This window comes from Ranitomeya imitator, chromosome 8 (assembly GCF_032444005.1).
Source record: "Ranitomeya imitator isolate aRanImi1 chromosome 8, aRanImi1.pri, whole genome shotgun sequence".
NCBI classification, from domain to species: Eukaryota; Metazoa; Chordata; class Amphibia; order Anura; family Dendrobatidae; genus Ranitomeya; species Ranitomeya imitator.
This window is the reverse complement of record NC_091289.1, coordinates 2,291,010-2,316,212: the sequence shown is the minus strand read 5'-3', so window position 1 is coordinate 2,316,212 and position 25,203 is coordinate 2,291,010. Positions and strand designations below refer to the sequence as shown.

Genomic DNA, 25,203 nt, shown 5'->3' with positions numbered 1-25,203 from the left:
TTTCATTGTAATGCTTCAGAGCAGAATCAGGACATGAGATGGAGAAGATTGGGGCCAATGAGGACTGCAAATTCTTCATAAGTTTCTGGGTATTAATGGCCGGTATGTTTCTATAAGTGTGGAAAGTGGGGTTGACCTGAGCGGGATGGCAGTTCTTGATAGAGAATGAAAGAAGGTTGTGGTCAGAGAGCGGGAGAGGGGAGTTTGTGAAATCATGCACTGAGCAAAGCCGGGAGAAGACCAAGTCGAGGGAGTTTCCATCTTCATGCGTTGGAGAGTTAGTATGATGAGAGAGGCCAAAAGAGGAGGTTACAGATAAAAGGTGAGAAGGGGAGAGGGGAAAAGCAATGGGGATGTTGAAATCACCCATGATGAGGGTGGGGATGTCACAGGAGATAAAGGAAGCCAGGTGGCAAAGTGATCCAGGAACTGATGAGGGGCCAGGAGGACGATACACCACCGCCACCAGATATTTACAGCTGAACTGTAGATTCCTGGGAGCCGGATCCAGTTCTTCAGACGATCGGTCAGGTGTGTGGTGCTCGGCTCCTGGCGGGGGGCTGTATGCGCTCAGTCCATGGGGTGCTGTATGCGCTCAGTCCATGAGGCGCTTGGGGTGTTCGGCTTCTGGCGGGGGCGGTATGCTCAGTCCAATGCACCGCTCGGCTCCTGGCGGGGGGGCGGTATGCGCTCAGTCCATGCACCGCTTGGGGCACTTGGCTCCTGGCGGGGGGCGGTTTGCGCTCAGTCCATGCACCGCTCGGGGCGCTCGGCTCCTGGCAGGGGGTGGTTTGCGCTCAGTCCATGCACTGCTCGGGGTACTCGGCTCCTGGTGGGGGGTGGTTTGCGCTCAGTCCATGCACCGCTCGGGGTGCTCGGCTCCTGGTGGGGGGCGGTTTTCGCTCAGTCTATGCACCGCTCGGGGTGCTCGGCTCCTGGTGGGGGGTGGTTTGCGCTCAGTCCATGCACCGCTCGGGGTGCTCGGCTCCTGGTGGGGGGCGGTTTGCCCTCAGTACATGCTCGGCTCCTGGCAGGGTGCGGTATGCGCTTAGTCCATGCACCGCTCGGGGCGCTCGGCTCCTGGTGGGGGGCGGATTGTGCTCAGCCCATGCACCGCTCGGGGTGCTCGGCTCCTGGAGGGGGGGCGGTTTGTGCTCAGTCCATGCACCGCTCATACAGGAGCCGAGCGCTCTGCTTCCTGGCTTCTCATATCTCCCCAGCCTACAAAGTAATCACAGGGGTCTTCAGACCCCTACCTCTGCATCTTTGTACCCTTTTACAATGACATCTGAGCCTGACATTTTAGATGACTTTAAAGGAGTCTCCTGCCTCCAGATTAATTACATATGATTTGTAATGGTGTAGAATACCAGTAGTAGTAACACTTCAGTCCTGTGCTGATGCTTTCCTGGTCTTCACCGGGGTCAAGAGATGATGTCGCCATTAATAATTGATTTTGCCCACACGAGGTCTCTGGGGCCCAGGGAGCGGTCGGCACCCGACATCGCCCCACTACTAGCTGCATTACAAGCTCCAAGAAGTAACTTTGGCTTCATCTGGAGGGCGTTCTCTTCAGACACTGGCATGTCTGGCGGCCTGTGCCGGCCATACCCCTTGGCGGCCTGTGCCGGCCATACCCCTTGGCGGCCTTGTCACGGATCCCTTCTCCATGGTGTCACTTATTTGTCACGTGCCTGCTCTCACGTGACTTGGGGTTGTGCCTGCAAGGGTTAATCTATCTCCCCACTCAATCCAGCATTCAACCTCTGTCCTATGCTGTAATGGGAGCATAAATCACACACCGACCCAGGCCACACACCCGCTCATACGCGCTGCCACCACTCATCGAATACACAGGCGATGAGTCCTGGAAGTAATAATACTAATAAAAATATGTCTAGCACTCATAAGGCTCACACACCTTTAGGCTATGGATTCTTTTAGAAAATTCAAGGTTCAACTTGTTAAAGTTTTACACTTTAATAATAAAAGGTTCAATGCTTACAATAAGAAAAAGGTATAAAAATATGATAATAAAAAGACATACAACTTATGCAAAACAGTGTCAAAATAAACAGGAGAAAACTTACAGAAATCATCTAACTGGTAGTTTGCTTTCTGCTTCCTGAGGGGGGCGTGGATGGAGTTGGTGGAACACATCAGCTTCTCAGGCTGCCCTCACATGTGAACACAATTCTCTGTCTGCAGCCTAAATTTATAACTTTGGTCTGAGGTCAGGTTTCTAGACCGGCCCCTCAGGCCAATATCATAACTGCTGCCTGTTTGATTGGGCCACGGCCGCGCCCCCAATGAATATATTATTTTCTCTTGTGGAGAGGTTCTCAGGGATAGATTACCTCAGGCCGAAATTTAGCATCTCCCCTCCAAGACCTCAGAGGTGTCAAGTGTTCCTTTGTTCTTGGCCTTAGCCAGACCTCCTGGTGGGATATGGAGACAGAATTTCTACTAGTCCCAAGGAAGTACCTATTAACACCTAGGTGCGACTTGCCTTCAGGACAGATGTTACATTATCACTAGTCACATATATTACCCTAGATGTATATGTATACATACATACACACACACACACACACACACACACACACACACACACACACACACACACACACACCTACACACCTACACACACCTGTGCCAGCCATACCCCATGGCTGTCAGCGTACATACAGGCATCTACATTTCCTTTTTGTGCAGAACAGAATAAGCAACTGCCCCCGATGCTGGACTGCCCAATCCTTATCCTCACAGATGACAAGACCCCCCCATGTACCTTAGGTGGTGGTCCGGCCAGGAGCTTACAATAATCTGCAGAGAAATATATTGTCTGTGCCCCCCATAAACCTCAAATCTGAGATGTCTGCAGGACCTGATGTCAGGGCAGTAGATGAGGATTCTTTACATACGCAGCTCCTTGTGTAGGTCCCCTCCTGTGGTGTTGGCTGGCGGGGGTCCCCTCCTGTGGTGTTGGCTGGCGGGGGTCCCCTCCTGTGGTGTTGGCTGGCGGGGGTCCCTCTGCTCTTGTGCGTCTCATGTACCTGGTTATGGAGAAGCCGATTATCCCTTGTGCAGACACTGAGCCCTCATCTGTGTGTGATGTACAGTCATGGCCGTCAGTGTTGTCAGCCTTGAATTTGTTCCAGAACATGAAGTGTTTCCTCCAGAACATTATCACAATTCCCCGTGTTTGTTACTCAGGTTTGTTTCCTTTATGTGTTTTGGAACACAACAAAAAAACTGAAAAAAGTAAAATTGAACATAAATTCTCACAAAACCACAAAAATGGTCCGGACCAAATTGCTGACACCCTCCACCCAATATTTGGCTGCACGTCCTGTGGAATAAACCTCTGCGATCAGTCGCTCCCTATCACCATCACAGCTTCTTCCTCCTCTCTGCCAGGCTCTTGGACTTTTCCTACAATCTGCTCCCGCTCTCATATTTCATCTTCTCCCTACAGTCCTTGTGAGATCTCTCCACAGGGGATCTATGGGATTCAGATCCACACTCATTGGTGCTACTTCAGAACCCTCCGGCGCTTTGTTTCCATCCATTTCTGGGGCCGCCTTCAAGTTTATTTGGGGGTCAATGTCCTGCTGGTAGACCCGTGACCTAGGGCACACACTCAGCTTTCTGACGCTGGGCACTACATTGCCACCCAAAATCCTTTGGTAAACGCCAGGTTTAGTGATGCCTTGCACAGAGTCTGGGCCCCCAGTGCCAGAGGCATCAAAACATCGGTGACCCTCCACCATATCTGACTGTAGGTACAGTGTTCTTTTCTTTGTAGGCCTCATTCCGTTTTTTTTTTTTTTTTTTAAACCGTAGAATGATGTGCTTTACCAAAAAGCTCAATCTTGGTCTCATCTGTCCACAATACACTTTCCCAGAAGCATTTTGGCTTACGTCCATTTTGGCAGACTGCAGTCTAGCTTTTTTTATGACTGTCAGCAGTGGGGTCCTCCGGGGTCTCCTGCCATAGTGATTAATTTCATTCACATGTGAACGGATAGTTCACGTTGACAGTGATGCACCCTGAGCCGACAGGACAGCTTGGATTTCTTTGGCCCTCGATTGGGGCTGCTTATCCACCGTTCAGACTATGCGGTATTACAACCTTTCAATAATTTTTCCCTGCCGTCCACGTCCAGGGAGATTAGCTACAGTGCCATGGGTTGTAAACGTCTTGATTATGTTGTGCACCGTGGACAAAGGAACATGAAGATCTCTCATTTTTGGGGTTTTGCGTGAAATTATGTCCAATTTGGCTTTTGCGAGGAACAAGAGCTGGGAAATAGATATCCCCCTGCCGTCACCAATCTGGCGGAGCTTACACAGTCACAGCTCTCTGGCGCCCCCTTAGCCTCAGGTCACTTTGGGAACTGACTGACCTAGGATATGTAGTCGCCAGAGAGGCTGCCCTGTCACATACTGGTTATCGGGGCACTCGGCAGTGAGGGCGGTGTATATTGTGAGGCAGTGACTCATGTCACAGGTAGGGTCGCTGTGTCTTCTCCCCAGGTTGTGCATGCAGTCATGGATTTCCGATCTGGGTTTTCCATATGGCTGAAGGCCACAGGTTTGTGTTAAAAGCCCTGCAGTAAGAGGTATTAGTGTGTCAGGTGTGTGAGGTTCACGTCAGTGTCAGTCTGGTATGTGCTGGTGTGCAGAGCAGAGGCCTGCAGAGCGCTGGCTGAGTGCATGGAGGCACAGGCCAGCAAAGCCAGCACCCAGGGCAGCTGAATAGCCTGGCACCCGCAGCGAATACAGCGATGCATGTCGTCTATGGTACTGGTCTCGGATGTGGACAGTCCTGTGCCCGAAAGACAGATGTGGACAGTCCTGTGCCGAAAGAGGACTAGCATGTGTAACGATTGCAAACAGGTGGATATGGTGCCCTGCTGCTATCCGCAGGATATCCTGGGCTGTGTACGGTTTTGTGAGTAAAGAGACTGTGATACAGCGATGGAGGACACCCACGGGAACTTGTTGGAGGGGGCTGGTGTGTGTAGTGTCTGAACATATGAGGCTGTGTGTGTGTATGGAGACTGTAATATGGCGTGCGGCCGCCCAGGGATACTGGACAAGGAGAGCTCCGGCCTGTTTAGGGACTGTAAATCTAAAGCCATGTGATATGTCTTGCTATACGGGTGTGAACTGAACACTGATAATATACACTGAAGTTATATGCATTTGTGTGAATTGGACTTTAATGCTGTGAGGAAACACATTAAAGAGACTTTTGTTTTGGAACTTTGTGGGTCACTGCCTCTTCACTGCGTCCGATGCTACTACAATCTTACAATATATATCACCAGTCCCAGGCCGGGAATATATAATAACACCAGAATGGTATACTGCCACCAGTTCCTCGTTAGATATAAGCCCAGTCCGTTAACAAGCTTATATGGGGTCAGAAACCAACCCTAGGTAGCGTATAAGGACTAGTCGGACTCACGGACGTGGGAAATCGGATTTGAGACAAAAGAGCAGCCCAAGATTAATTGATATTTTAATTGATGAAAGGCGCACTAGAAACTACAAATTTATACAGGGTAATATACAGATAATACATCCAGAGGTACAGATAAAGGGAGAGTACAGGTTGGGGGTGGCAGTTAGCTGTATGTGTCATGTTACCATTCTTATAACTTGTGGATGGAGGGAAGCTCTCGTATCCACAGGCACCTTCTTAGTTTCTGGTCCGTCTCCACGCGTGACGCGGTTCTGTGGCAGAACAATGACACTTGCTGAATGTGTGTAGCTAGCTTTTAACCCCTAGTTCGCCCCCTCCCATATTCGCAACTGCCCCTTTGAGTTGGACTGAAATCTCCCCTGACCTCCTAGCTGAAATAATTCCCAATATCTAGGATGGGTCATAACTTCCTAGTGGGAGGTCCAAATGGAACGACTGACGTCTCAACAGGTTCGTTGGGGCTGGACCGATGCGGAGAGTCCAAACTCTGGTCGGCTAAGTAGTTCTGGAGAGCCAGTCTCGATAGCTCGGTATCTGGGACACCTATAGAAAGACGAGACACAGGGGTGCGTGCAGGGGGCTCCCAGGGTTCTGGTGGTATATCGGACCTCTCATAATTCATCTCTAGGTGTCGGTGCCCCTCGGTCAACGCTTTCCCTTGATAGCTGACTGATGCGGGGCTCCCAGCTCTGCTCCTCCTCGCCTTCATTAACACGTGGCCTCTAATTCTCTGGCCAGATGGCAGGTTCTTGTTCTTTTGGGAATTCGTGTACTTATCCCATGGGTGGGAGGCACAATTCAGGGGTGAAGGGAGATCTGTGGTTAATCTATTGGGCCTGAAATTAATAAATCAAAATGGAGTCTCTTTCGTCGCTCACGCTTTTCTTTTCTTTTTTTTTTTTTTTTGTGGTGTTCCAATAAACACAAAGGAAATAAACCGGAGTATTAACAAACCTGGAGAATTGTAATAATTATCTGGGAGAAATACTTTATTTTCTGGAACAGTTTCAGGGGTGCCAACACTTTCGGCCATGACTGTATATGTATGGGCTGAGACGTCTTGTCCAGTCATGTCTTGTGACCCCATCGCTGCTGGGGGATGATGCTATGGACGCTGCTCCTCGGGGGCTGTGTGTTCAGTAGGGTTATTACGGGGGGACGCTGAGACTCATGTGATGGGTGAATGTGGTCCTGGTGGTGGTACTCCCTCCACGTCTCATTGTACTCTATGTGCAGTATGTCGGGGAGAACACTGTATATTTTGGGGGAGGGGGGCTGGAAGTAAATGCCATTTTTCTGGATGTAATACTGACTGAGATCCCGTCTATCACATGCTGTCCCCAGGTTACAGCTCCGGCTCTGTCTGCGTGGAGTTTTCCCTCGTGGAAGAGGCCGTCGGATGCATGGAAGCCAACAAGGTTACTTCTCCACCCGTGCAGCGGTGCCCTGGAAAGATGGAGGGGAGACTGGGAAACTCGGGGTCTCCTATGGCCCCAGTAGATGGTCCGCTAGTTTGTAGGGTGCAGCTATTTACCTGCCCCTGACACACTATGGGAACATCTGCACGGCATATAACCAATGTGTATAGCCCAGCGGAGGACGTGATATATAGCCCAGCGGAGGATGCGGTATATAACCTGTGTATATATCCCAGCAGAGGACGCGGTATATAACCTGTGTATATAGCCCAGCAGAGGACGCGGTATATAACCTGTGTATATAGCCCAGCAGAGGTCGCGGTATATAACCTGTGTATATAGCTGAGGACGCGGTATATAACCTGTGTATATAGTCGAGCGGATGACGCGGTATATAACCTGTGTCTATAGCCCAGCACAGGACACGGTATATAACCTGTGTCTATAGCCCAGCACAGGACACGGTATATAACCTGTGTATATAGCCCAGCACAGGACACGGTATATAACCTGTGTCTATAGCCCAGCAGAGGTCGCGGTATATAACCTGTGTATATAGCCGAGCGGAGGACGCGGTATATAACCTGTGTATATAGTCGAGCGGAGGACGCGGTATATAACCTGTGTCTATAGCCCAGCACAGGACACGGTATATAACCTGTGTCTATAGCCCAGCACAGGACACGGTATATAACCTGTGTATATAGCCCAGCACAGGACACGGTATATAACCTGTGTCTATAGCCCAGCACAGGACACGGTATATAATATGTGTCTATATCCCAGCGGAGAATGCGGTATATAACCTGTGTATATAGCCCAGCGGAGGATGCGGTATATAACCTGTGTATATAGCCCAGCGGAGGATGCGGTATATAACCTGTGTATATAGCCCAGCAGAGGACGCGGTATATAACCTGTGTATATAGCCCAGCAGAGGTCGCGGTATATAACCTGTGTATATAGCCGAGCGGAGGACGCGGTATATAACCTGTGTATATAGTCGAGCGGAGGACGCGGTATATAACCTGTGTCTATAGCCCAGCACAGGACACGGTATATAACCTGTGTATATAGCCCAGCACAGGACACGGTATATAATGTGTCTATATCCCAGCGGAGAATGCGGTATATAACCTGTGTATATAGCCCAGCGGAGGATGCGGTATATAACCTGTGTATATAGCCCAGCGGAGGATGCGGTATATAACCTGTGTATATATCCCATCGGAGGACGCGGTATATAACCTGTGTATATATCCCAGCGGAGGACGCGGTATATAACCTGTGTATATATCCCAGCGGAGGACGCGGTATATAACCTGTGTATATAGCCCAGCGGAGGACGCGGTATATAACCTGTGTATATAGCCCAGCGGAGGACGCGGTATATAACCTGTGTATATAGCCCAGGGGAGGATGCGGTATATAACTCTCCGCTGTCCCTTCTCCTCGTCGGCTGGTCTGCTGTCCCCTCGTCGGCGGCTCTGCTGTCCCCTCGTCGGCTGCTGCTGTCCCCTCCTCGGCTGCTCCGCTGTCCCCTCCCCTCGTCTGCTGCTCCGCTGTCCCCTTGCCTCGTCGGTGGCTTTGCTGGGAATGTTTTTAGCGGTGGGGTTGCTGCACCCGGTAACTTACAATGAGGAGAGGAAAGTCCTTGATATAATGCTGCACACGCTGAGGGGTCTCCTGCCGCTGCTATTGTCGAGTGCTGATAACGGCCCCTCAGCCTTACATGGGGCCTGCACTTGAGGCTCCAGCAGCCACTAGATTTGGCGTCTAATGACATAATGTGGCATTATTATTATTATTTATTATCATAGCGCCATTTATTCAATGGCACTTTACATGTGAGGAGGGGTATACATAATAAAAACATGTTGCCACCAATTGTCACGGATCCCTACTCCGTGGTGTCACTTACTCGTCACTTGCCTGCTCTCACACGTGACTTGGGGTTGTGCCTGCAAGGGTTAATCTATCTCCCCACTCAATCCAGCATTCAACCTCTGTCCTATGCTGTAAAGGGAGCATAAATCACAGACCGAACCAGGCCACACACCCGCTCTTACGCGCTGCCACCACTCATCGAATACACAGGCGATGAGTCCTGGAACTAATAATACTAATAAAAATGTCTATCACTCATAAGGTTCACACACCTTTTGGCTATGGATTCTTTAGAACATTCTAGCTTCAACTTGTTAAAGTTTTATACTTTAATAGCAAAAAGTTCAATGCTTACAATAAGAAAAAGGTATAAAAATATAATAAAAAGACATACAAGTTATGCAAACAATGTTAAAATAAATAGGAGAAAACTTACAGAAATCATCTAACGGGTAGTTTGCTTTCTGCTCCCTGAGGGGGCGGGGGGGTGAATGGAGTTGGAACACATCAGCTTCTCAGGCTGCCCTCACATGTGAACACAATTCTCTGTCTGCAGCCTAAATTTATAACTTTGGTCTGAGGTCAGGTTTCTAGACCGGCCTCCCAGGTTAATATAATTGCGGTCTGTTTGATTTGGCACGGCCGCGCTACTAATGAATATATATTATTTTCCTCTGGAGACACTTGTGAGGTGGTTCCCAGGAATACATCACCTCAGGCCGCAATTTAGCATCTCCCCTCCAAGACTTCAGAGGTGCCAAATGTTGCTTTTGTTTTCATCCCTAGCCATACCCCCTGGTGAGATCTGGAGACAGAATTTCTACTATTCCCAAGGAAATACCTATTAACACCTAGGTGCAACTTGCCTCCAGGACAGATGTTACATTATCACCAGTCACACATATAAACCTAGACATATGTCCCTACACACATATAGATATATGTATATATATTCATATTTCACCACAATGTACAATAATCTTAAACAATACAAGTCACAACTGGTACAGGAGGAGAGGACCCTGCCCGCGAAGGCTCACAGTCTACAAGGGATGGGTGAGGATACAGGAGGAGAGAGGACCCTGCCCGCGAGGGCTCACAATCTACAAGGGATGGGTGAGGATACAGTAGGTGAGGGTAGAGCTGGTCGTGCAGCGGTTTGGTCGATCGGTGGTTACTGCAGGTTGTAGGCTTGTCGGAAGAGGTGAGTCTTCAGGTTCTTTTTGAAGGTTTCGATGGTAGGTGAGAGTCTGATATGTTGTGGTAGAGGGTTCCAGAGTAGGGGTGATACGCGAGAGAAATCTTGTATACGATTGTGGGAAGAGGGGAGTAGAGAAGGAGATCTTGTGAGGATCGGAGGTTGCGTGTAGATTAGTACCGGGAGACGAGGTCACAGATGTATGGAGGACACAGGTTGTGGATGACTTTGTATGTCATGGTTAGGGTTTTTGAACTGGAGTCGTTTGGTAATGGGGAGCCAGTGAAGGGATTGACAGAGGGGAGAGGCCGGGGAATAGCGGGGGGACAGGTGGATTAATCGGGCAGCAGAGTTTAGAATAGATTGGAGGGGTGCGAGAGTGTTAGAGGGGAGGCCACAGAGCAGGAGGTTGCAGTAGTCAAGGCGAGAGATGATGAGGGAATGGACTAGGGTTTATGCAGATTCTTGGTTGAGGAATGTACGGATCCGTGAAATATTTTTGAGTTGAAGGCAGCAGGAAGTGGAAAGGTTTGAAGGAGAGATCAGTGTCAAGGATTACCCCGAGGCAGCGCGCTTGTGGGACTGGGGAGAGTGGGCAGCCATTTACTGTAATGGATAGGTTCGTTGGAGGGTCACGTGAGATAAGGGAAAGATGATGAATTCTGTTTTGTCCATGTTACGTTTTAGAAATCTAGCGGAGAAGAAGGATGAAATAGTGGACAGACATTGAGGGATTCTGGTTAGTAGGGAGGTGATATATGGTCCAGTGATGTAGATCTGTGTGTCGTCAGCATAGAGGTGATACTAACATAGTAACATAGTAAGGCCGAAAAAAAACATTTGTCCATCCAGTTCAGCCTATATTCCATCATAATAAATCCCCAGATCTACGTCCTTCTACAGAACCTAATAATTGTATGATACAATTACTGAAAGCCATGAGATTCTATGAGCTGTCCCAGGCCAAAGGTGTAAATGGAGAAGAGCGGGGGCCCCAAGGACTGAACCTTGTGGGACTCCGACAGATAGGGGGCGAGGTGAGGAGGGGGTGTGTGAGTGGGGGACGCTGAATGTCCGGTCAGGTATGACGAGATCCAGGATAGGGCCAAGTCTGTGATGCCAAGGGGTGAGAGGGTCTGTAGTAATAGGGAATGGTCCACTGTGTCAAAGGCAGAGGACAGGTTCAGGAGGAGGAGGACAGAGTAGTGTCGCTTGCTCTTGGCGGTTAATAGGTCATTGGTGACCTTAGTTAGGGCAGTTTCAGTGAAGTGGTGTGACCGGAAGCCAGATTGTAAGCGGCCGAAGAGGGAACAGGAAGATAGATTGGAGGACAGTTCAAGATGGACATGTTGTTCCAGTAGTTTTGAGGCATAGGGGAGAAGTGATATAGGGCGATAGTTAGATACAGAGGATGGGTCAAGAGAGGACTTTTTGAGGATAGGTGTGATGGAGGCATGTTTAAAGCTTGAGGGGAAAACACCAGTTGTTAGTGATAGGTTGAAGAGATGGGTTAGAGTTGGGATGAAGACTGTGGAGAGGTTTGGGATGGAAGTGGGATGGGATCGGGTCAAGTGCACAGGTGGTGAGATGTGATCTTGAGAGTAGAGTGGAGAGTTGATCTTCTGTAATGGTGGAGAAGTTGGTTTTGGAGGTGGAGGGCTGGGAAGTCGGGAGGAAGGGCTCTGGGGGTTGTCGACTAAAACTGTCTCTGATGTTGTTAATCTTCTGCTTGAAAAATGAGGCAAAGTCTTCAGCGGAGATAAATGGGGAGAGGAGGTGCTGGGGGACGGAGGAGAGCGTTGAAGGTGTTGAATAACTGTTTAGGGTTGTGAGACAGGGAGGATATGAGAGATGAGAAGTAGGTTTGTTTAGCTGTGGCGGGGATTTAGTCGGGGATCGTCTCCTGGGATTTGATTTCTGCCAGTAGAGATGGTTTGGGGAAGGAGTGATTTCTGGTGGGTCCGTCGGATGGTTCCACTGATGTCGAGGGACATGGACGCCGAGCAATTTTAAGGGGTTTGGAGCGTTGGCACCGTGATGTGACATCCAGGAGGATCTTGCGTCTTAGATCTGCTGCTCTGGAGTGCGGCACACTGGTGCTAGGGCCCCAATGCTCACATCTCTCGGTATCTCTTTCGGTGCGCCCTGTTCCCGTGCCTTCTCTGCGCTGTAATCCAAGCGTGACTATTTCACAAATTACTGACTGAGCAGCTGTAAACCTGGTGCGACCGCACTGCGAAATGCACTGGCAAGAACCCTTTAGGCGATGATCCCCACGGTTCATCCATGATGTGGTGAGCGGCCTCGTGGCTCCTGGGTCTCTGTCCCTGGCTGGGCGGCCTGGTGGCACCAGGCTCTCTGTCCCCAGCGGGGGGGGGGGCCTGGTGGCTCCGGGGTCTCCGTCCTTGGCTGGGGGGGCCTGGTGGTGCTGTGGTTTCCGTCCCTGGCTGTGTGTCTGCGGGGTCTCCATCCCCGGCTGGGCGGCCTGGTGGCGCTGGGCGGCCTGGTGGCTCCCGGGTCTCCGTCCTCGGCTAGGGGGCCTGGTGGCGCTGTGGTCTCCGTCCCCAGCTGTGCGGCCTGGTGGCACCGGTCTCTCTGTTTCTGGCTTGGGGGGCCTGGTGGCGCTGTGGTCTCCGTCCCTGGCTGTGCGGCCTCGTGGCTGCGGGGTCTCTGTCCCCGGCTGGGCGGCCTGGTGGCACCGGGCTCTCTGTCCCCAGCTGGGGGGCCTGGTGGCTCTGGAGTCTGTCCTCAGCTGGGGGGCCTGGTGGCTCTGGGGTCTCCATCCTCGGCTGGTGGCTCTGGGGTCTCCGTCCTTGGCTGGTGGGGCCTGGTGGCTCCAGGTTCCCCGTCCACGGCTGGTGGGGCCTGGTGGCTCCAGGTTTTCCGTCCTCGGCTGGGCGGGCCTGGTGGCTCCGGGGTCTCCGTCCTCGGCTGGGGCGGCCTGGTGGCTCCGGGTTCTCCGTCCTCGGCTGGGGTGGCCTGGTGGCTCTGGGTTCTCCGTCCTCGGCTGGGGCGGCCTGGTGGCTCCGGGTTCTCCGTCCTCGGCTGGGGCGGCCTGGTGGCTCCAGGTTCTCCGTCCTCGGCTGGGGCGGCCTGGTGGCTCCAGGTTTTCCGTCCTTGGCTGGGGCGGCCTGGTGGCTCCAGGTTCTCCGTCCTCGGCTGGGCGGGCCTGGTGGCTCCGGGGTCTCCATCCCCACCTGTGCGGCCTGGTGGCTCCAGGTTTTCCGTCATCGGCTGGGGCGGCCTGGTGGCTCCAGGTTTTCCGTCCTCGGCTGCGGCGGCCTGGTGGCTCCAGGTTCTCAGTCCTTGGCTGGGCGGGCCTGGTGGCTCCGGGGTCTCCATCCCCATCTGTGCGGCCTGGTGGCTCCAGGTTCTCCGTCCTCGGCTGGGCGGGCCTGGTGGCTCCGGGGTCTCTGTCTCAGCATGGAGTCTCCGTGGGTGCGCGGGGGGTCCCTGGATAGTGGTTTGATGGAAATGGCGGCTCTTGTAATCTCATGGTTGTACTGTGCGTCTCTTTGTCACATCTGACGGTGGATGTGAGGATGGCGGCTGCTGAAGAGCTGAAGTCCGTCCTGTGAGAAGAGATGGCGGGGTCTGATCACATGAGGGTCTCCGGGGTGAGTCGGCGGCCCCCCGTCCTGGGAGGGCAGCGGCCGCTGGGACATGTCCTCTGCGTTCTGTAGATGCGGAGGTAGATTTTCTATCCTCCTTCCAGAGAGCAGCGGTGCCGAGCAGCGTCAGATTTGCAGAGATTTCCCATCACCCGGAGAAGGTGATTTCCAGCGACTCGGGTCAGTGTACAATAATATAATAATTATAATAATAATTTTTATTTATATAGCGCCAACATATTCCGCAGCGCTTTACAAATTATAGACGGGAATTGTACAGACAATAGACATTACAGCATAACAGAAATATAGTTCAATACAGATACCAGGAGGAATGAGGGCCCTGCTCGCAAGCTTACAAACTATGAGGAAAAGGGGAGACACGAGAGGTGGATGGTAACAATTGCTTTAGTTATTCGGATCGGCCATAGTGTAAGGCTCAGGTGTTCATGTAAAGCTGCATGAACCAGTTACCTGCCTAAGTATGTAGCAGTACAGACACAGAGGGCTAATACTGCATAAAGTGCATGAGAACATGATGCGAGGAACCTTTTTTTTTTTTTTTTTTTTTATAAATAGGCCACACAGGGATCGTTAGGTTAATGCATTGAGGCGGTAGGCCAGTCTGAACAAATGAGTTTTTAGGGTACGCTTAAAACTGTGGGGATTGGGGATTAATCGTATTAACCTAGGTAGTGAATTCCAAAGAATCGGCGCAGCACGTGTAAAGTCTTGGAGACGGGAGTGGGAGGTTCTGATTATTGAGGATGCTAACCTGAGGTCATTAACGGAGCGGAGGGCACGGGTAGGGTGGTAGACTGATACCAGGGAGGAGATGTATGGTGGTGCTGAGCCATGGAGTGCTTTGTGGATAAGGGTAGTAGTTTTGTACTGGATTCTGGAGTGGATGGGTAGCCAGTGTAATGACTGGCACAAGGTAGAGGCATCGGTGTAACGGTTGGTGAGGAATATGATCCTGGCTGCAGCATTCAGGACAGATTGGAGCGGGGAGAGTTTTGCAAGAGGGAGGCCGATTAGTAGAGAGTTACAAAATAGTCCAGACGGGATGAATAAGTGAAACAGTAAGAGTTTTTGCAGAGTCGAAAGTAAGAAAAGGGCGAATTCTAGAAATGTTTTTGAGATGCAGATAAGAAGAGCGAGCCAATGATCGGATGTAGGGGGTGAATGAAAGGTCAGAATCAAGGATGACCCCAAGGCAGCGGGCATGTTGCTTTGGAGTAATGGTGGAACCGCACACGGAGATGGCAATGTCAGGCAAAGGTAGGTTAGTAGAGGGAGAGAACACGAGGAGTTCAGTTTTTGACAGGTTTAGTTTCAGATAGAGGGAGGACATGATGTTAGAGACAGCGGTAAGACAATCCCTGGTGTTTTCTAAAAAGGTCGGCGTGACAACAGGAGAAGAGGTGTATAATTGGGTGTCGTCAGCATAGAGATGGTACTGGAAACCAAATCTACTGATTGTTTGTCCAATAGGGGCAGTATACAACGAGAAGAGGAGGGGGCCTAGGACTGATCCTTGAGGAACCCCAACAGTAAGGGGAAGGTGAGAGGAGGAGGAACCAGCAAAACATACAGTGAAGGATCGGTCAGAGAGATAGGAGGAGAACCAGGAGAGAACGGTGTCCTTGAGGCCGATGGAGCGGAGCATAGTGAGGAGGAGCTGATGATCCACAGTGTCGAATGCTGCGGATAGATCCAGGAGAATCAGCATGGAGTAGAGACCATTAGATTTAGCTGTAAGTAGGTCATTAGAGACTTTAGTGAGGGCAGTTTCAGTAGAGTGTAAAGAGCGGAAGCCAGATTGAAGAGGGTCAAGAAGAGAGTTATCTGAGAGATAGCGGGTAAGACGGGAGTGGACCAGGCGTTCGAGGAGTTTAGAGATGAAGGGAAGATTAGAGACAGGTCTATAATTTGCGGCACAGTTTTGATCGAGGGATGGTTTTTTAAGTAATGGATGTATGATGGCATGCTTAAATGAGGAGGGAATGATACCAGAAGAAAGAGAGAGGTTGAATATTTTTGTTAGGTGAGAGGTGACAGCCGGGGAAAGGGACTGGAGGAGATGTGACGGAATGGGGTCACTGGTGCAAGTGGTCGGGCGAGAAGATGCAAGGAGCCTGCTTACTTCTTCTTCTGTAACTGCTTCAAAGTCAGAGAGTGAACTAGATGCAGTGGGGGAGGGAGGACAGTGCATGGTATGAAGAGGTTGGGAGATGATTTCCTGTCGAATGTGGTCAATTTTTTCTTTGAAGTAATTGGCCAGATCGTCAGCACAGAGATCCGTGGTTGGGGCCTGCACTCTTGGGTTGAGTAGGGACTGGAACGTGTCAAAGAGACGTTTAGGGTTATTGGACAGGGAGGTGATGAGGGTGTTGAAGTAGGTTTGTTTGGAGAGGTGAAGGGCAGAATTGTATGTCTTTAGCATGAACTTATAATGGATGAAATCTTCGGGTAGATTAGATTTTCTCCACAGACGTTCTGCGCACCTGGAGCACCGCTGCAGGAAACGTGTTTGCAGCGTGTGCCACGGTTGTTGCCGTCTGTGCCGAGTTGTTTTATGTATAGGAGGAGCAGCTTCATCCAGAGCACTTTGCAGGGTTTCATTGTAATGCTTCAGAGCAGACACAATAACTCAGACTAGTTTTCTTAAAGGGCCAATCCAACCCTTGGACATTGGTCACTGTGTACTGCACGGTTCTTCTTCCTTTCCTTCTCCAGTACAGTTCCTCTCCATTTTGGAGATTGTTGTCAGTGAATTGTGCACCAAGAATCTGATCCTCCACAACTGGGGAATTGTTACAATGTACCAGTGTAGGCGAGACCTACTGCCTGTATGCCCGGTCAGGGGACAGGGCAATGTGCGGCATCTTGGCCACACTGACACATTGTGAGACTGAGGACCGAGGGTCGGCAGAGATCTCACAATGGCGAGAAGTGAAGGATCCAGAACTGCTCATTACACAGTGATGGACGGCAGACGCTCTGCGTGGACGCGTCCCTGCCAGGGGCTGTGCACGCCGTATATGCTGGGGGTCACTTAGTTTTTCTGACGCTGTCTGTCAGTTTCTGCACAAGGAATACGTTGGCGGCTCCCCTGACCCCGGCACCTCCGCTAATACCAGTGTAGCCAATGATATGGATCAGAACCACATCTGGACAGAAGGATCCGGCGAGTGCAGCCTTTCTTGTTACTTTCTCCGATATAATACACGTTCTTTATGCACGCACCACCCAGAAGAGATCCGACGAGGCTATTTCTGAGGACTTGGGTCTAAATAACACACAGAATAAAGTGACTTGGTGCCTGGAATCACCCTCCTTTTTATAAATACGTTGGCGGCGGCGCCTCTTCTGTTTTCGCTTCCCGCCTCGTTGTTTGCTGTTTTATATGTTTCTTTCGGTTTTTAGGGCGTCCTACATTTTAAAGGAAAGAAAGTCAGTCTGAAGTATAAGTCCAATTCAGACCGGTGGAACTGTCAGCAGGTGAGCTGTGTGGCCCCGGACCGGCAGGACATGTGGCCCCGCTCCTCCTCTCATCTTCTCTGTTGTCTCTCCCGCAGTGCAAGGCAGTGAACATCGTATCTAAGGAAAGGTGCTGGCAGTGCAGCGCACTCCGGGCAGGTAGGTCACCGGACTATGCTCCTCATCCTCCTCTGCTTCTCTCCTACACATAGTAGTAACATCCAGAGCTGCGCTCCCATATTCTGCAGTCACTCCCACAATGCACCACAGCGAGACGGATAGCCGAGGTCCTGCAGCCTGAGAGAACCAGAAGTGACCGGAGTATAAGGGGTTAAACAGCACCTCGTATTCTATGGTGTATGATACCTGGCAGGCCTGTGACACGCCCCATCACCCCGGCCTCCCGATCCAGAAGTGAGGGCCACCAGAGCCATCAGAGTATCTAAATTTAATCTAAATCCTTCTTTCATGTAGGGTCCGACCACCTGCCTCTCCGAGATGCCCAGAAAGACGCTACAGTGTCACCTTCTGCTACTTCTCGGCGTGCCATGAAGCGTGCGGCCAACCTGAGCGTCTCTGGCCACAGTCCTGATGATCATAAAGGCTCCTCGCCTAAGAAAGAGAAGGAGCAAAACCTCACCAAGTCAGGCAAAAGTGAGTAACGGGTGGGAGATGGGGAGCTCCGAGAGAAATAGGCAAGGGATGACAATTACCGAGAGAAACGGGCAGGGGATGGCGAGCACCGAGAGAAACGGGCAGGGGATGGGGAGCACCGAGAGAAACGGGCAGGGGATGGCGAGCACCGAGAGAAACGGGCAGGGGATGGCGAGCACCGAGAGAAACGGGCAGGGGATGGCGAGCACCGAGAGAAACGGGCAGGGGATGGCGAGCACCGAGAGAAACGGGCAGGGGATGGCAAGCACCGAGAGAAACGGGCAGGGGATGGCGAGCACCGAGAGAAATGGGCAGGGGATAGAACGGGGAGGAAATGGTTGAAAAAGTAAAGGTGGCTGTGAATTTAGGAGGCAGTGATCATGCTATTCTTGAATTTTGGATTATAAGAGGAGGAAGACCAACAGGGACTCGGTCTTTAAGGTCGGACTTCAGAAAGGTCAGATTTTAATGGACTTGGCAAGAGGGTAGGAAAGGTCCAATGGCCGGATGTTGTAAAGGACAGAAATGTCCAAGAAGGATGGGAGACTTTACTAAATGAAACTCTCACTGCACAATCGGTAACTATCCCAAAAAGGACAAATTGGAAGCATTTAAAGAGACCAGTATGGATGAACACAGATCTTAATCACTTGTTAAAAAGGAAAAAAGAAATGTATATTAAATGAAAAGAGGGGGCATATCTACAAAAGAATATAATGTCTGCAGGGAATGCAGGGCAAGAGTTAGAAAAGCAATAAAAAAGGATTTGGAGGTATGTAAAAAGTAAAAGAAAAGTCAAAGCTGCTATAGGACTTATACAGGATCAAAAGGATGAGGTGGTCAGAAATTATATTGAGAAACCAAACTTTAAAATTCCTATTTTGCCTCTCTGTTCTCTAAGAAAGCAAATGTATCATCACCTGATCTTCACGGTGTCATCGAAGGAATAAAAGAATCCACACTATCCATAAACAGAGAGATGGTGAGGGAACACTGAGCTAGTTTACATGAATTTACATCTGGCCCAGATGAATTACATTCTAGGGGACTGAAAAGAGTTAGCAGAGGAAATTGCAGAACCACTAGCCAGAATCTCTGAAATATCCTGGAGAACAGAAGATTGTAGAAGGGCAAATGTCCCTATCTGCAAAAAAAGGAAAGAAGACGGAGCCAGGAATTTACAGACCAGTGAGTCTTCTGTCTGTGAACAAATTATTACACAACATGTATGTAAGTACTTGGATAAGAATACAGTAATTAACCAGAGCCAGCATGGGTTTGTAGCAAACAAGTCATATCAGACTCCTCTAATTTCCTTCTATGATGGAATCACTGACTGGATGGATCAGGGAAATGCGGTAGATATAGTATATCTCGACTTCAGCAAAGTATTTGATAAAGTCTCTCATACCACCCTTATTGAAAAAATGACCCAAGTATGGGATTGACAAGGCTACGGTTAGGTGGATTCATAACTGGCTCAGTGATCTTTAGTGATAATAAATGGTTGCACATCCAATTGGAAAAGTGTTTCAAGTCGGGTACCACAAGGCTCTGCCCTGGCTCCAGTGCTACAAGTGGTGACCACAAGGCTCTGTCCTGGCTCCAGTGTTACAAGTGGGGACCACAAGGCTCTGTCCTGGCCCCAGTGTTACAAGTGGGGACCACAAGGCTTTGTCCTGGCCCCAGTGTTACAAGTGGTGACCACAAGGCTCTGTTCTGGCCCCAGTGTTACAACTGGGGACCACAAGGCTCTGTCCTGGCCCTAGTGTTACAAGTGGGGACCACAAGGCTCTGTCCTGGCCCCAGTGTTACAAGTGGGGACCACAAGGCTCTGTCCTGGCCCTAGTGTTACAACTGGGGACCACAAGGCTCTGTCCTGGCCCCAGTGTTACAAGTGGGGTACCACAAGGCTCTGTCCTGGCCCCAGTGTTACAAGTAGGGACCACAAGGCTCTGTCCTGGCCCTAGTGTTACAACTGGGGACCACAAGGCTCTGTCCTGGCCCTAGTGTTACAACTGGGGACCACAAGGCTCTGTCCTGGCTCCAGTGTTACAACTGGGGACCACAAGGCTCTGTCCTGGCCCCAGTGTTACAAGTGGGGACCACAAGGCTCTGTCCTGGCCCCAGTGTTACAAGTGGGGACCACAAGGCTCTGTCCTGGCCCCAGTGTTACAAGTAGGGACCACAAGGCTCTGTCCTGGCCCTAGTGTTACAACTGGGGACCACAAGGCTCTGTCCTGGCCCTAGTGTTACAACTGGGGACCACAAGGCTCTGTCCTGGCCCTAGTGTTACAAGTAGGGACCACAAGGCTCTGTCCTGGCCCTAGTGTTACAACTGGGGACCACAAGGCTCTGTCCTGGCTCCAGTGTTACAACTGGGGACCACAAGGCTCTGTCCTGGCCCCAGTGTTACAAGTGGGGACCACAAGGCTCTGTCCTGGCCCCAGTGTTACAAGTAGGGACCACAAGGCTCTGTCCTGGCCCTAGTGTTACAACTGGGGACCACAAGGCTCTGTCCTGGCCCTAGTGTTACAACTGGGGACCACAAGGCTCTGTCCTGGCCCTAGTGTTACAAGTAGGGACCACAAGGCTCTGTCCTGGCCCTAGTGTTACAACTGGGGACCACAAGGCTGTCCTGGCCCTAGTGTTACAACTGGGGACCACAAGGCTCTGTCCTGGCCCTAGTGTTACAAGTAGGGACCACAAGGCTCTGTCCTGGCCCTAGTGTTACAAGTGGGGTACCACAAGGCTCTGTCCTGGCCCCAGTGTTACAAGTGGGGTACCACAAGGCTCTGTCCTGGCCCCAGTGTTACAAGTGGGGTACCACAAGGCTCTGTCCTGGCCCCAGTGTTACAAGTAGGGACCACAAGGCTCTGTCCTGGCCCCAGTGTTACAACTGGGGACCACAAGGCTCTGTCCTGGCCCCAGTGTTACAAGTGGGGTACCACAAGGCTCTGTCCTGGCCCCAGTGTTACAAGTAGGGACCACAAGGCTCTGTCCTGGCCCCAGTGTTACAACTGGGGACCACAAGGCTCTGTCCTGGCCCCAGTGTTACAACTGGGGACCACAAGGCTCTGTCCTGGCCCTAGTGTTACAAGTAGGGACCACAAGGCTCTGTCCTGGTCCTAGTGTTACAACTGGGGACCACAAGGCTCTGTCCTGGCCCTAGTGTTACAACTGGGGACCACAAGGCTCTGTCCTGGCCCCAGTGTTACAACTGGGGACCACAAGGCTCTGTCCTGGCCCTAGTGTTACAAGTAGGGACCACAAGGCTCTGTCCTGGTCCTAGTGTTACAACTGGGGACCACAAGGCTCTGTCCTGGTCCTAGTGTTACAACTGGGGACCACAAGGCTCTGTCCTGGCTCCAGTGCTCAACATTTTTGTAAATGATTTAGATAAGGGAACTGAAGGTAAACTGATCCAATTTGCACTCCGAGTTCAATCGATGATTACAGCACAGTACGTCTCCATGTTGTCTGTTTGTTCAGCCTGAGCTATCCCTTTGCTTAATGGCTACCTCGGCCCCCAGGGGACTAATTGTCATCACCCGAGGACTAATGTGAGTCAGAGGTGAATCAGGCCAGGGCTTCCGTACCTCATCATTTTTCCTGACAGTGTTTATTATATACCACCCTCAGTTTTTGAATTTCCACAAAAATTTAAAATAACCAATAAATTTCGTTCAACTTCACAATTGTGTTCCACTTGTTCATTCTTCACCAAAAATGTACATTTGGTATCTTTGTTTGAAGCTCATCAAGAGAATGCCAAGAGTGTGCATAGCAGTCATCAAAGCAAAAGGTGGATACTTTGGAGAACCTAGAATATAAGACATAATTTCAGTTGTTTCACACTTTTTTGTTAAGTACCGTATATACTCGAGTATAAGCTGACCCCCCCCCCCCTAATTTTGCCACAAAAAACTGGGAAAACTTATTCACTCGAGTATAAGCCTAGGGTGGGAAATGCAGCAGCTACTGGTAAATGTCAAAATAGATACCAATAAAAGTAGTTAATTGAGACATCAGTAGGTTAAGTGTTTTGGAATATTCATATTGAATCAGGAGCCCCATATAATGCTCCATACAGTTTATGATGGGCCCCATAAGATGCTCCATATTAAAATATGCCCCGTATAATCCTGCATAAATGTGGATTATGGCCCCATAAGATGCTCCATACAGATATTTGCCCCCATATCATGCTGCACATGGCCACATGCAGATGCCCCATACAGATATTTGCCCCACATAATGCTGCACATGGCCACATAAGATGCCCCATACAGATATTTGCCCCCATATAATGCTGCACATGGCCACATAAGATGCCCCATACAGATATTTGCCCCCATATAATGCTGCACATGGCCACATGCAGATGCCCCATACAGATATTTGCCCCCATATAATGCTGCACATGGCCACATAAGATGCTCCATACAGATATTTGCCCCCATATAATGCTGCACATGGCCACATGCAGATGCCCCATACAGATATTTGCCCCACATAATGCTGCACATGGCCACATAAGATGCCCCATACAGATATTTGCCCCCATATAATGCTGCACATGGCCACATAAGATGCCCCATACAGATATTTGCCCCCATGTCATGCTGCACATGGCCCCATAAGATGCTCCATACAGATATTTGCCCCCATATAATGCTGCACATGGCCACATGCAGATGCCCCATACAGATATTTGCCCCACATAATGCTGCACATGGCCACATAAGATGCCCCATACAGATATTTGCCCCCATATAATGCTGCACATGGCCACATAAGATGCTCCATACAGATATTTGCCCCACATAATGCTGCACATGGCCACATAAGATGCCCCATACAGATATTTGCCCCCATATAATGCTGCACATGGCCACATAAGATGCTCCATACAGATATTTGCCTCCATATAATGCTGCACAAATGCTGATTATGGCCACATAAGATGCCCCATACAGATATTTGCCCCATATAATGCTGCACATGGCCACATAAGATGCTCCATACAGATATTTGCCCCATATAATGCTGCACATGGCCACATAAGATGCTTCATACAGATATTTGCCTCCATATAATGCTGCACAAATGCTGATTATGGCCACATAAGATGCCCCATACAGATATTTGCCCCCATATAATGCTGCACATGGCCACATGCAGATGCTCCATACAGATATTTGCCTCCATATAATGCTGCACATGGCCACATAAGATGCTCCATACAGATATTTGCCCCCATATAATGCTGCACATGGCCACATGCAGATGCCCCATACAGACATTTGCCCCATATAATGCTGCACATGGCCACATGAGATGCTCCATACAGATATTTGCCCCCATATCATGCTGCACATGGCCCCATAAGATGCTCCATACAGATATTTGCCCCCATATCATGCTGCACATGGCCACATAAGATGCTCCATACAGATATTTGCCCCCATATCATGCTGCACATGGCCACATAAGATGCTCCATACAGATATTTGCCCCCATATCATGCTGCACATGGCCACATAACATGCTCCATACAGATATTTGCCTCCATATAATGCTGCACATGGCCACATGCAAATGCCCCACACAGATATTTGCCCCATATGCTGTTGCTGCGATTAAAAAAAAAAAAAAAAATTACATACTCATCTCTCCGGCACTTGCTATACTCACCTTTCCTGTTCCGCCGCTGTGTCTTCCCATCCTCTGCACCGATGTTCAGGAAGAGGGGGATGTGCACTAATCACGTCACCGCGCCCTCTGACCTGAGCGTCACTGCAGAAGACACAGCGGCGCCGACGGTGGAACGAGGAGCAGGTGAGTATTGCGCACTGGCCCCGTCATAATCACCTGTTCCTGGCGCCGGCGCTGCAGGTCTGTTCCCCGGCACCGCATTTTCTTCCTGTAGTGAACAGTCACCGTTACCGCTCATTACAGTAATGAATATGCGGCTCCACCCCTATGGGAGGTGGAGCCGCATATTCATTACTGTAATGAGCGGTACCATGTGACCGCTCAGTACAGGAAGAAACTGCAGCGCCAGGGAAGCAGGGACCGCGCCAGGAGTAGGTGAGTATAATTAGACAGCCACCGCCCCCCTCACCTGCCGCCCCCTGCGCATGACTCGAGTTTAAGCCGAGAGGGGGACTTTCAGCTCAAAAAAGTGGGCTGAAAATCTCGGCTTATACTCGAGTATATACGGTATATAATTCCACATGTGTTAATTCATAGTTTTGATGCATTCAGTGTGAATGTACAATTCTCATAGTCATGAAAATACAGAAAAATCTTTAAATGAGAAGGTGTGTCCAAACTTTTGGTCTGTACTGTATACACATATACACACTAGATGGTGGCCCAATTCTAACGCATCGGGTATTCTAGAATATGCATGTCCACGTAGTATATTGCCCAGCGACGTAGTATATAGCAGAGCCACGTAGTATATTGCCCAGGCACGTAGTATATTGCCCAGCGACGTAGTATATAGCAGAGCCACGTAGTATATTGCCCAGGCACGGAGTATATTGCCCAGCGACGTAGTATATAGCAGAGCCACGTAGTATATTGCCCAGGCACGGAGTATATTGCCCAGCGACGTAGTATATAGCAGAGCCACGTAGTATATTGCCCAGGCACGTAGTATATTGCCCAGCACATTGCCACGTAGTATAGAGACGTAAAAAAATAAATAAACATATACTCACCTTCCGAAGGCCCGTTGGAAGTCCTGCTATACTTACCATCCGCCGCCTTTGCCGCTCTTCGCCACGCTCCTGGGACCGCTCCATTGCAAGCGGCAAGGTCCTTGTCGTGCAGGACCTGCTGTGACATCGCGGTCACATGACAGTGACGTCACTGCAGGTCCTTTTCGCGCAGGCGCACTGGACTTGTGATGACGTCGCGGTCACATAACCGTGATGTCATGGCAGGTCCTTCTGCCACACCATCCGTGCGACCGGAACGTGCCAGTTGCATCGCGAGGAGCGGGAAAGGCGGCGTAGGTGAGTATATAATCATTTTTTTAATTATTATTTCTAACATTCGATGTTTTTACTATTGGCGCTGCAAAGGCTGCGTCAATAGTAAAAAACATGGTCACACAGGGTTAATAGCAGCGGTAACGGACTGCATTACACCGCGGCATAACGCGGTCCGTTACCGCTGCCATTAACCCTGTGTAAGGGCAGACTGGAGGGGATTATGCGGGCGCCAGGCAGTGAGTGCGGGGAGTAAGGAGCGGCCATTTTCTTCCGGACTGTGCGCGTCGCTGATTGGTCGCGGCAGCCATGACAGGCAGCTGCCGCGACCAATCAGCGAACGAATAACCGTACCCCTTAGACAATTATATAGTAGAATATATATATATATATATATATATATATATATATATATATATATATATATCTACACATATACAAACAAAATTGGAAC

The 25,203-nt window shown here is 50.2% G+C and overlaps 1 protein-coding gene across 7 annotated transcripts in view; it reads left to right on the top strand.

The window, feature by feature from the left end:
* LOC138647181 (RNA-binding protein 6-like) overlaps nt 1–25,203 on the top strand; it is a 61,022-nt gene that overhangs the window by 10,732 nt on the left and 25,087 nt on the right. For all 7 annotated transcript variants that reach the window (XM_069736005.1, XM_069736002.1, XM_069736004.1 and 4 more), the window contains exons 6-9: nt 6,839–6,912; nt 17,038–17,112; nt 17,190–17,250; nt 17,566–17,745. In XM_069736005.1, coding sequence (XP_069592106.1) covers nt 6,839–6,912; nt 17,038–17,112; nt 17,190–17,250; nt 17,566–17,745 — 390 coding nt within the window. The remainder of the gene's footprint in view (nt 1–6,838; nt 6,913–17,037; nt 17,113–17,189; nt 17,251–17,565; nt 17,746–25,203) is intronic.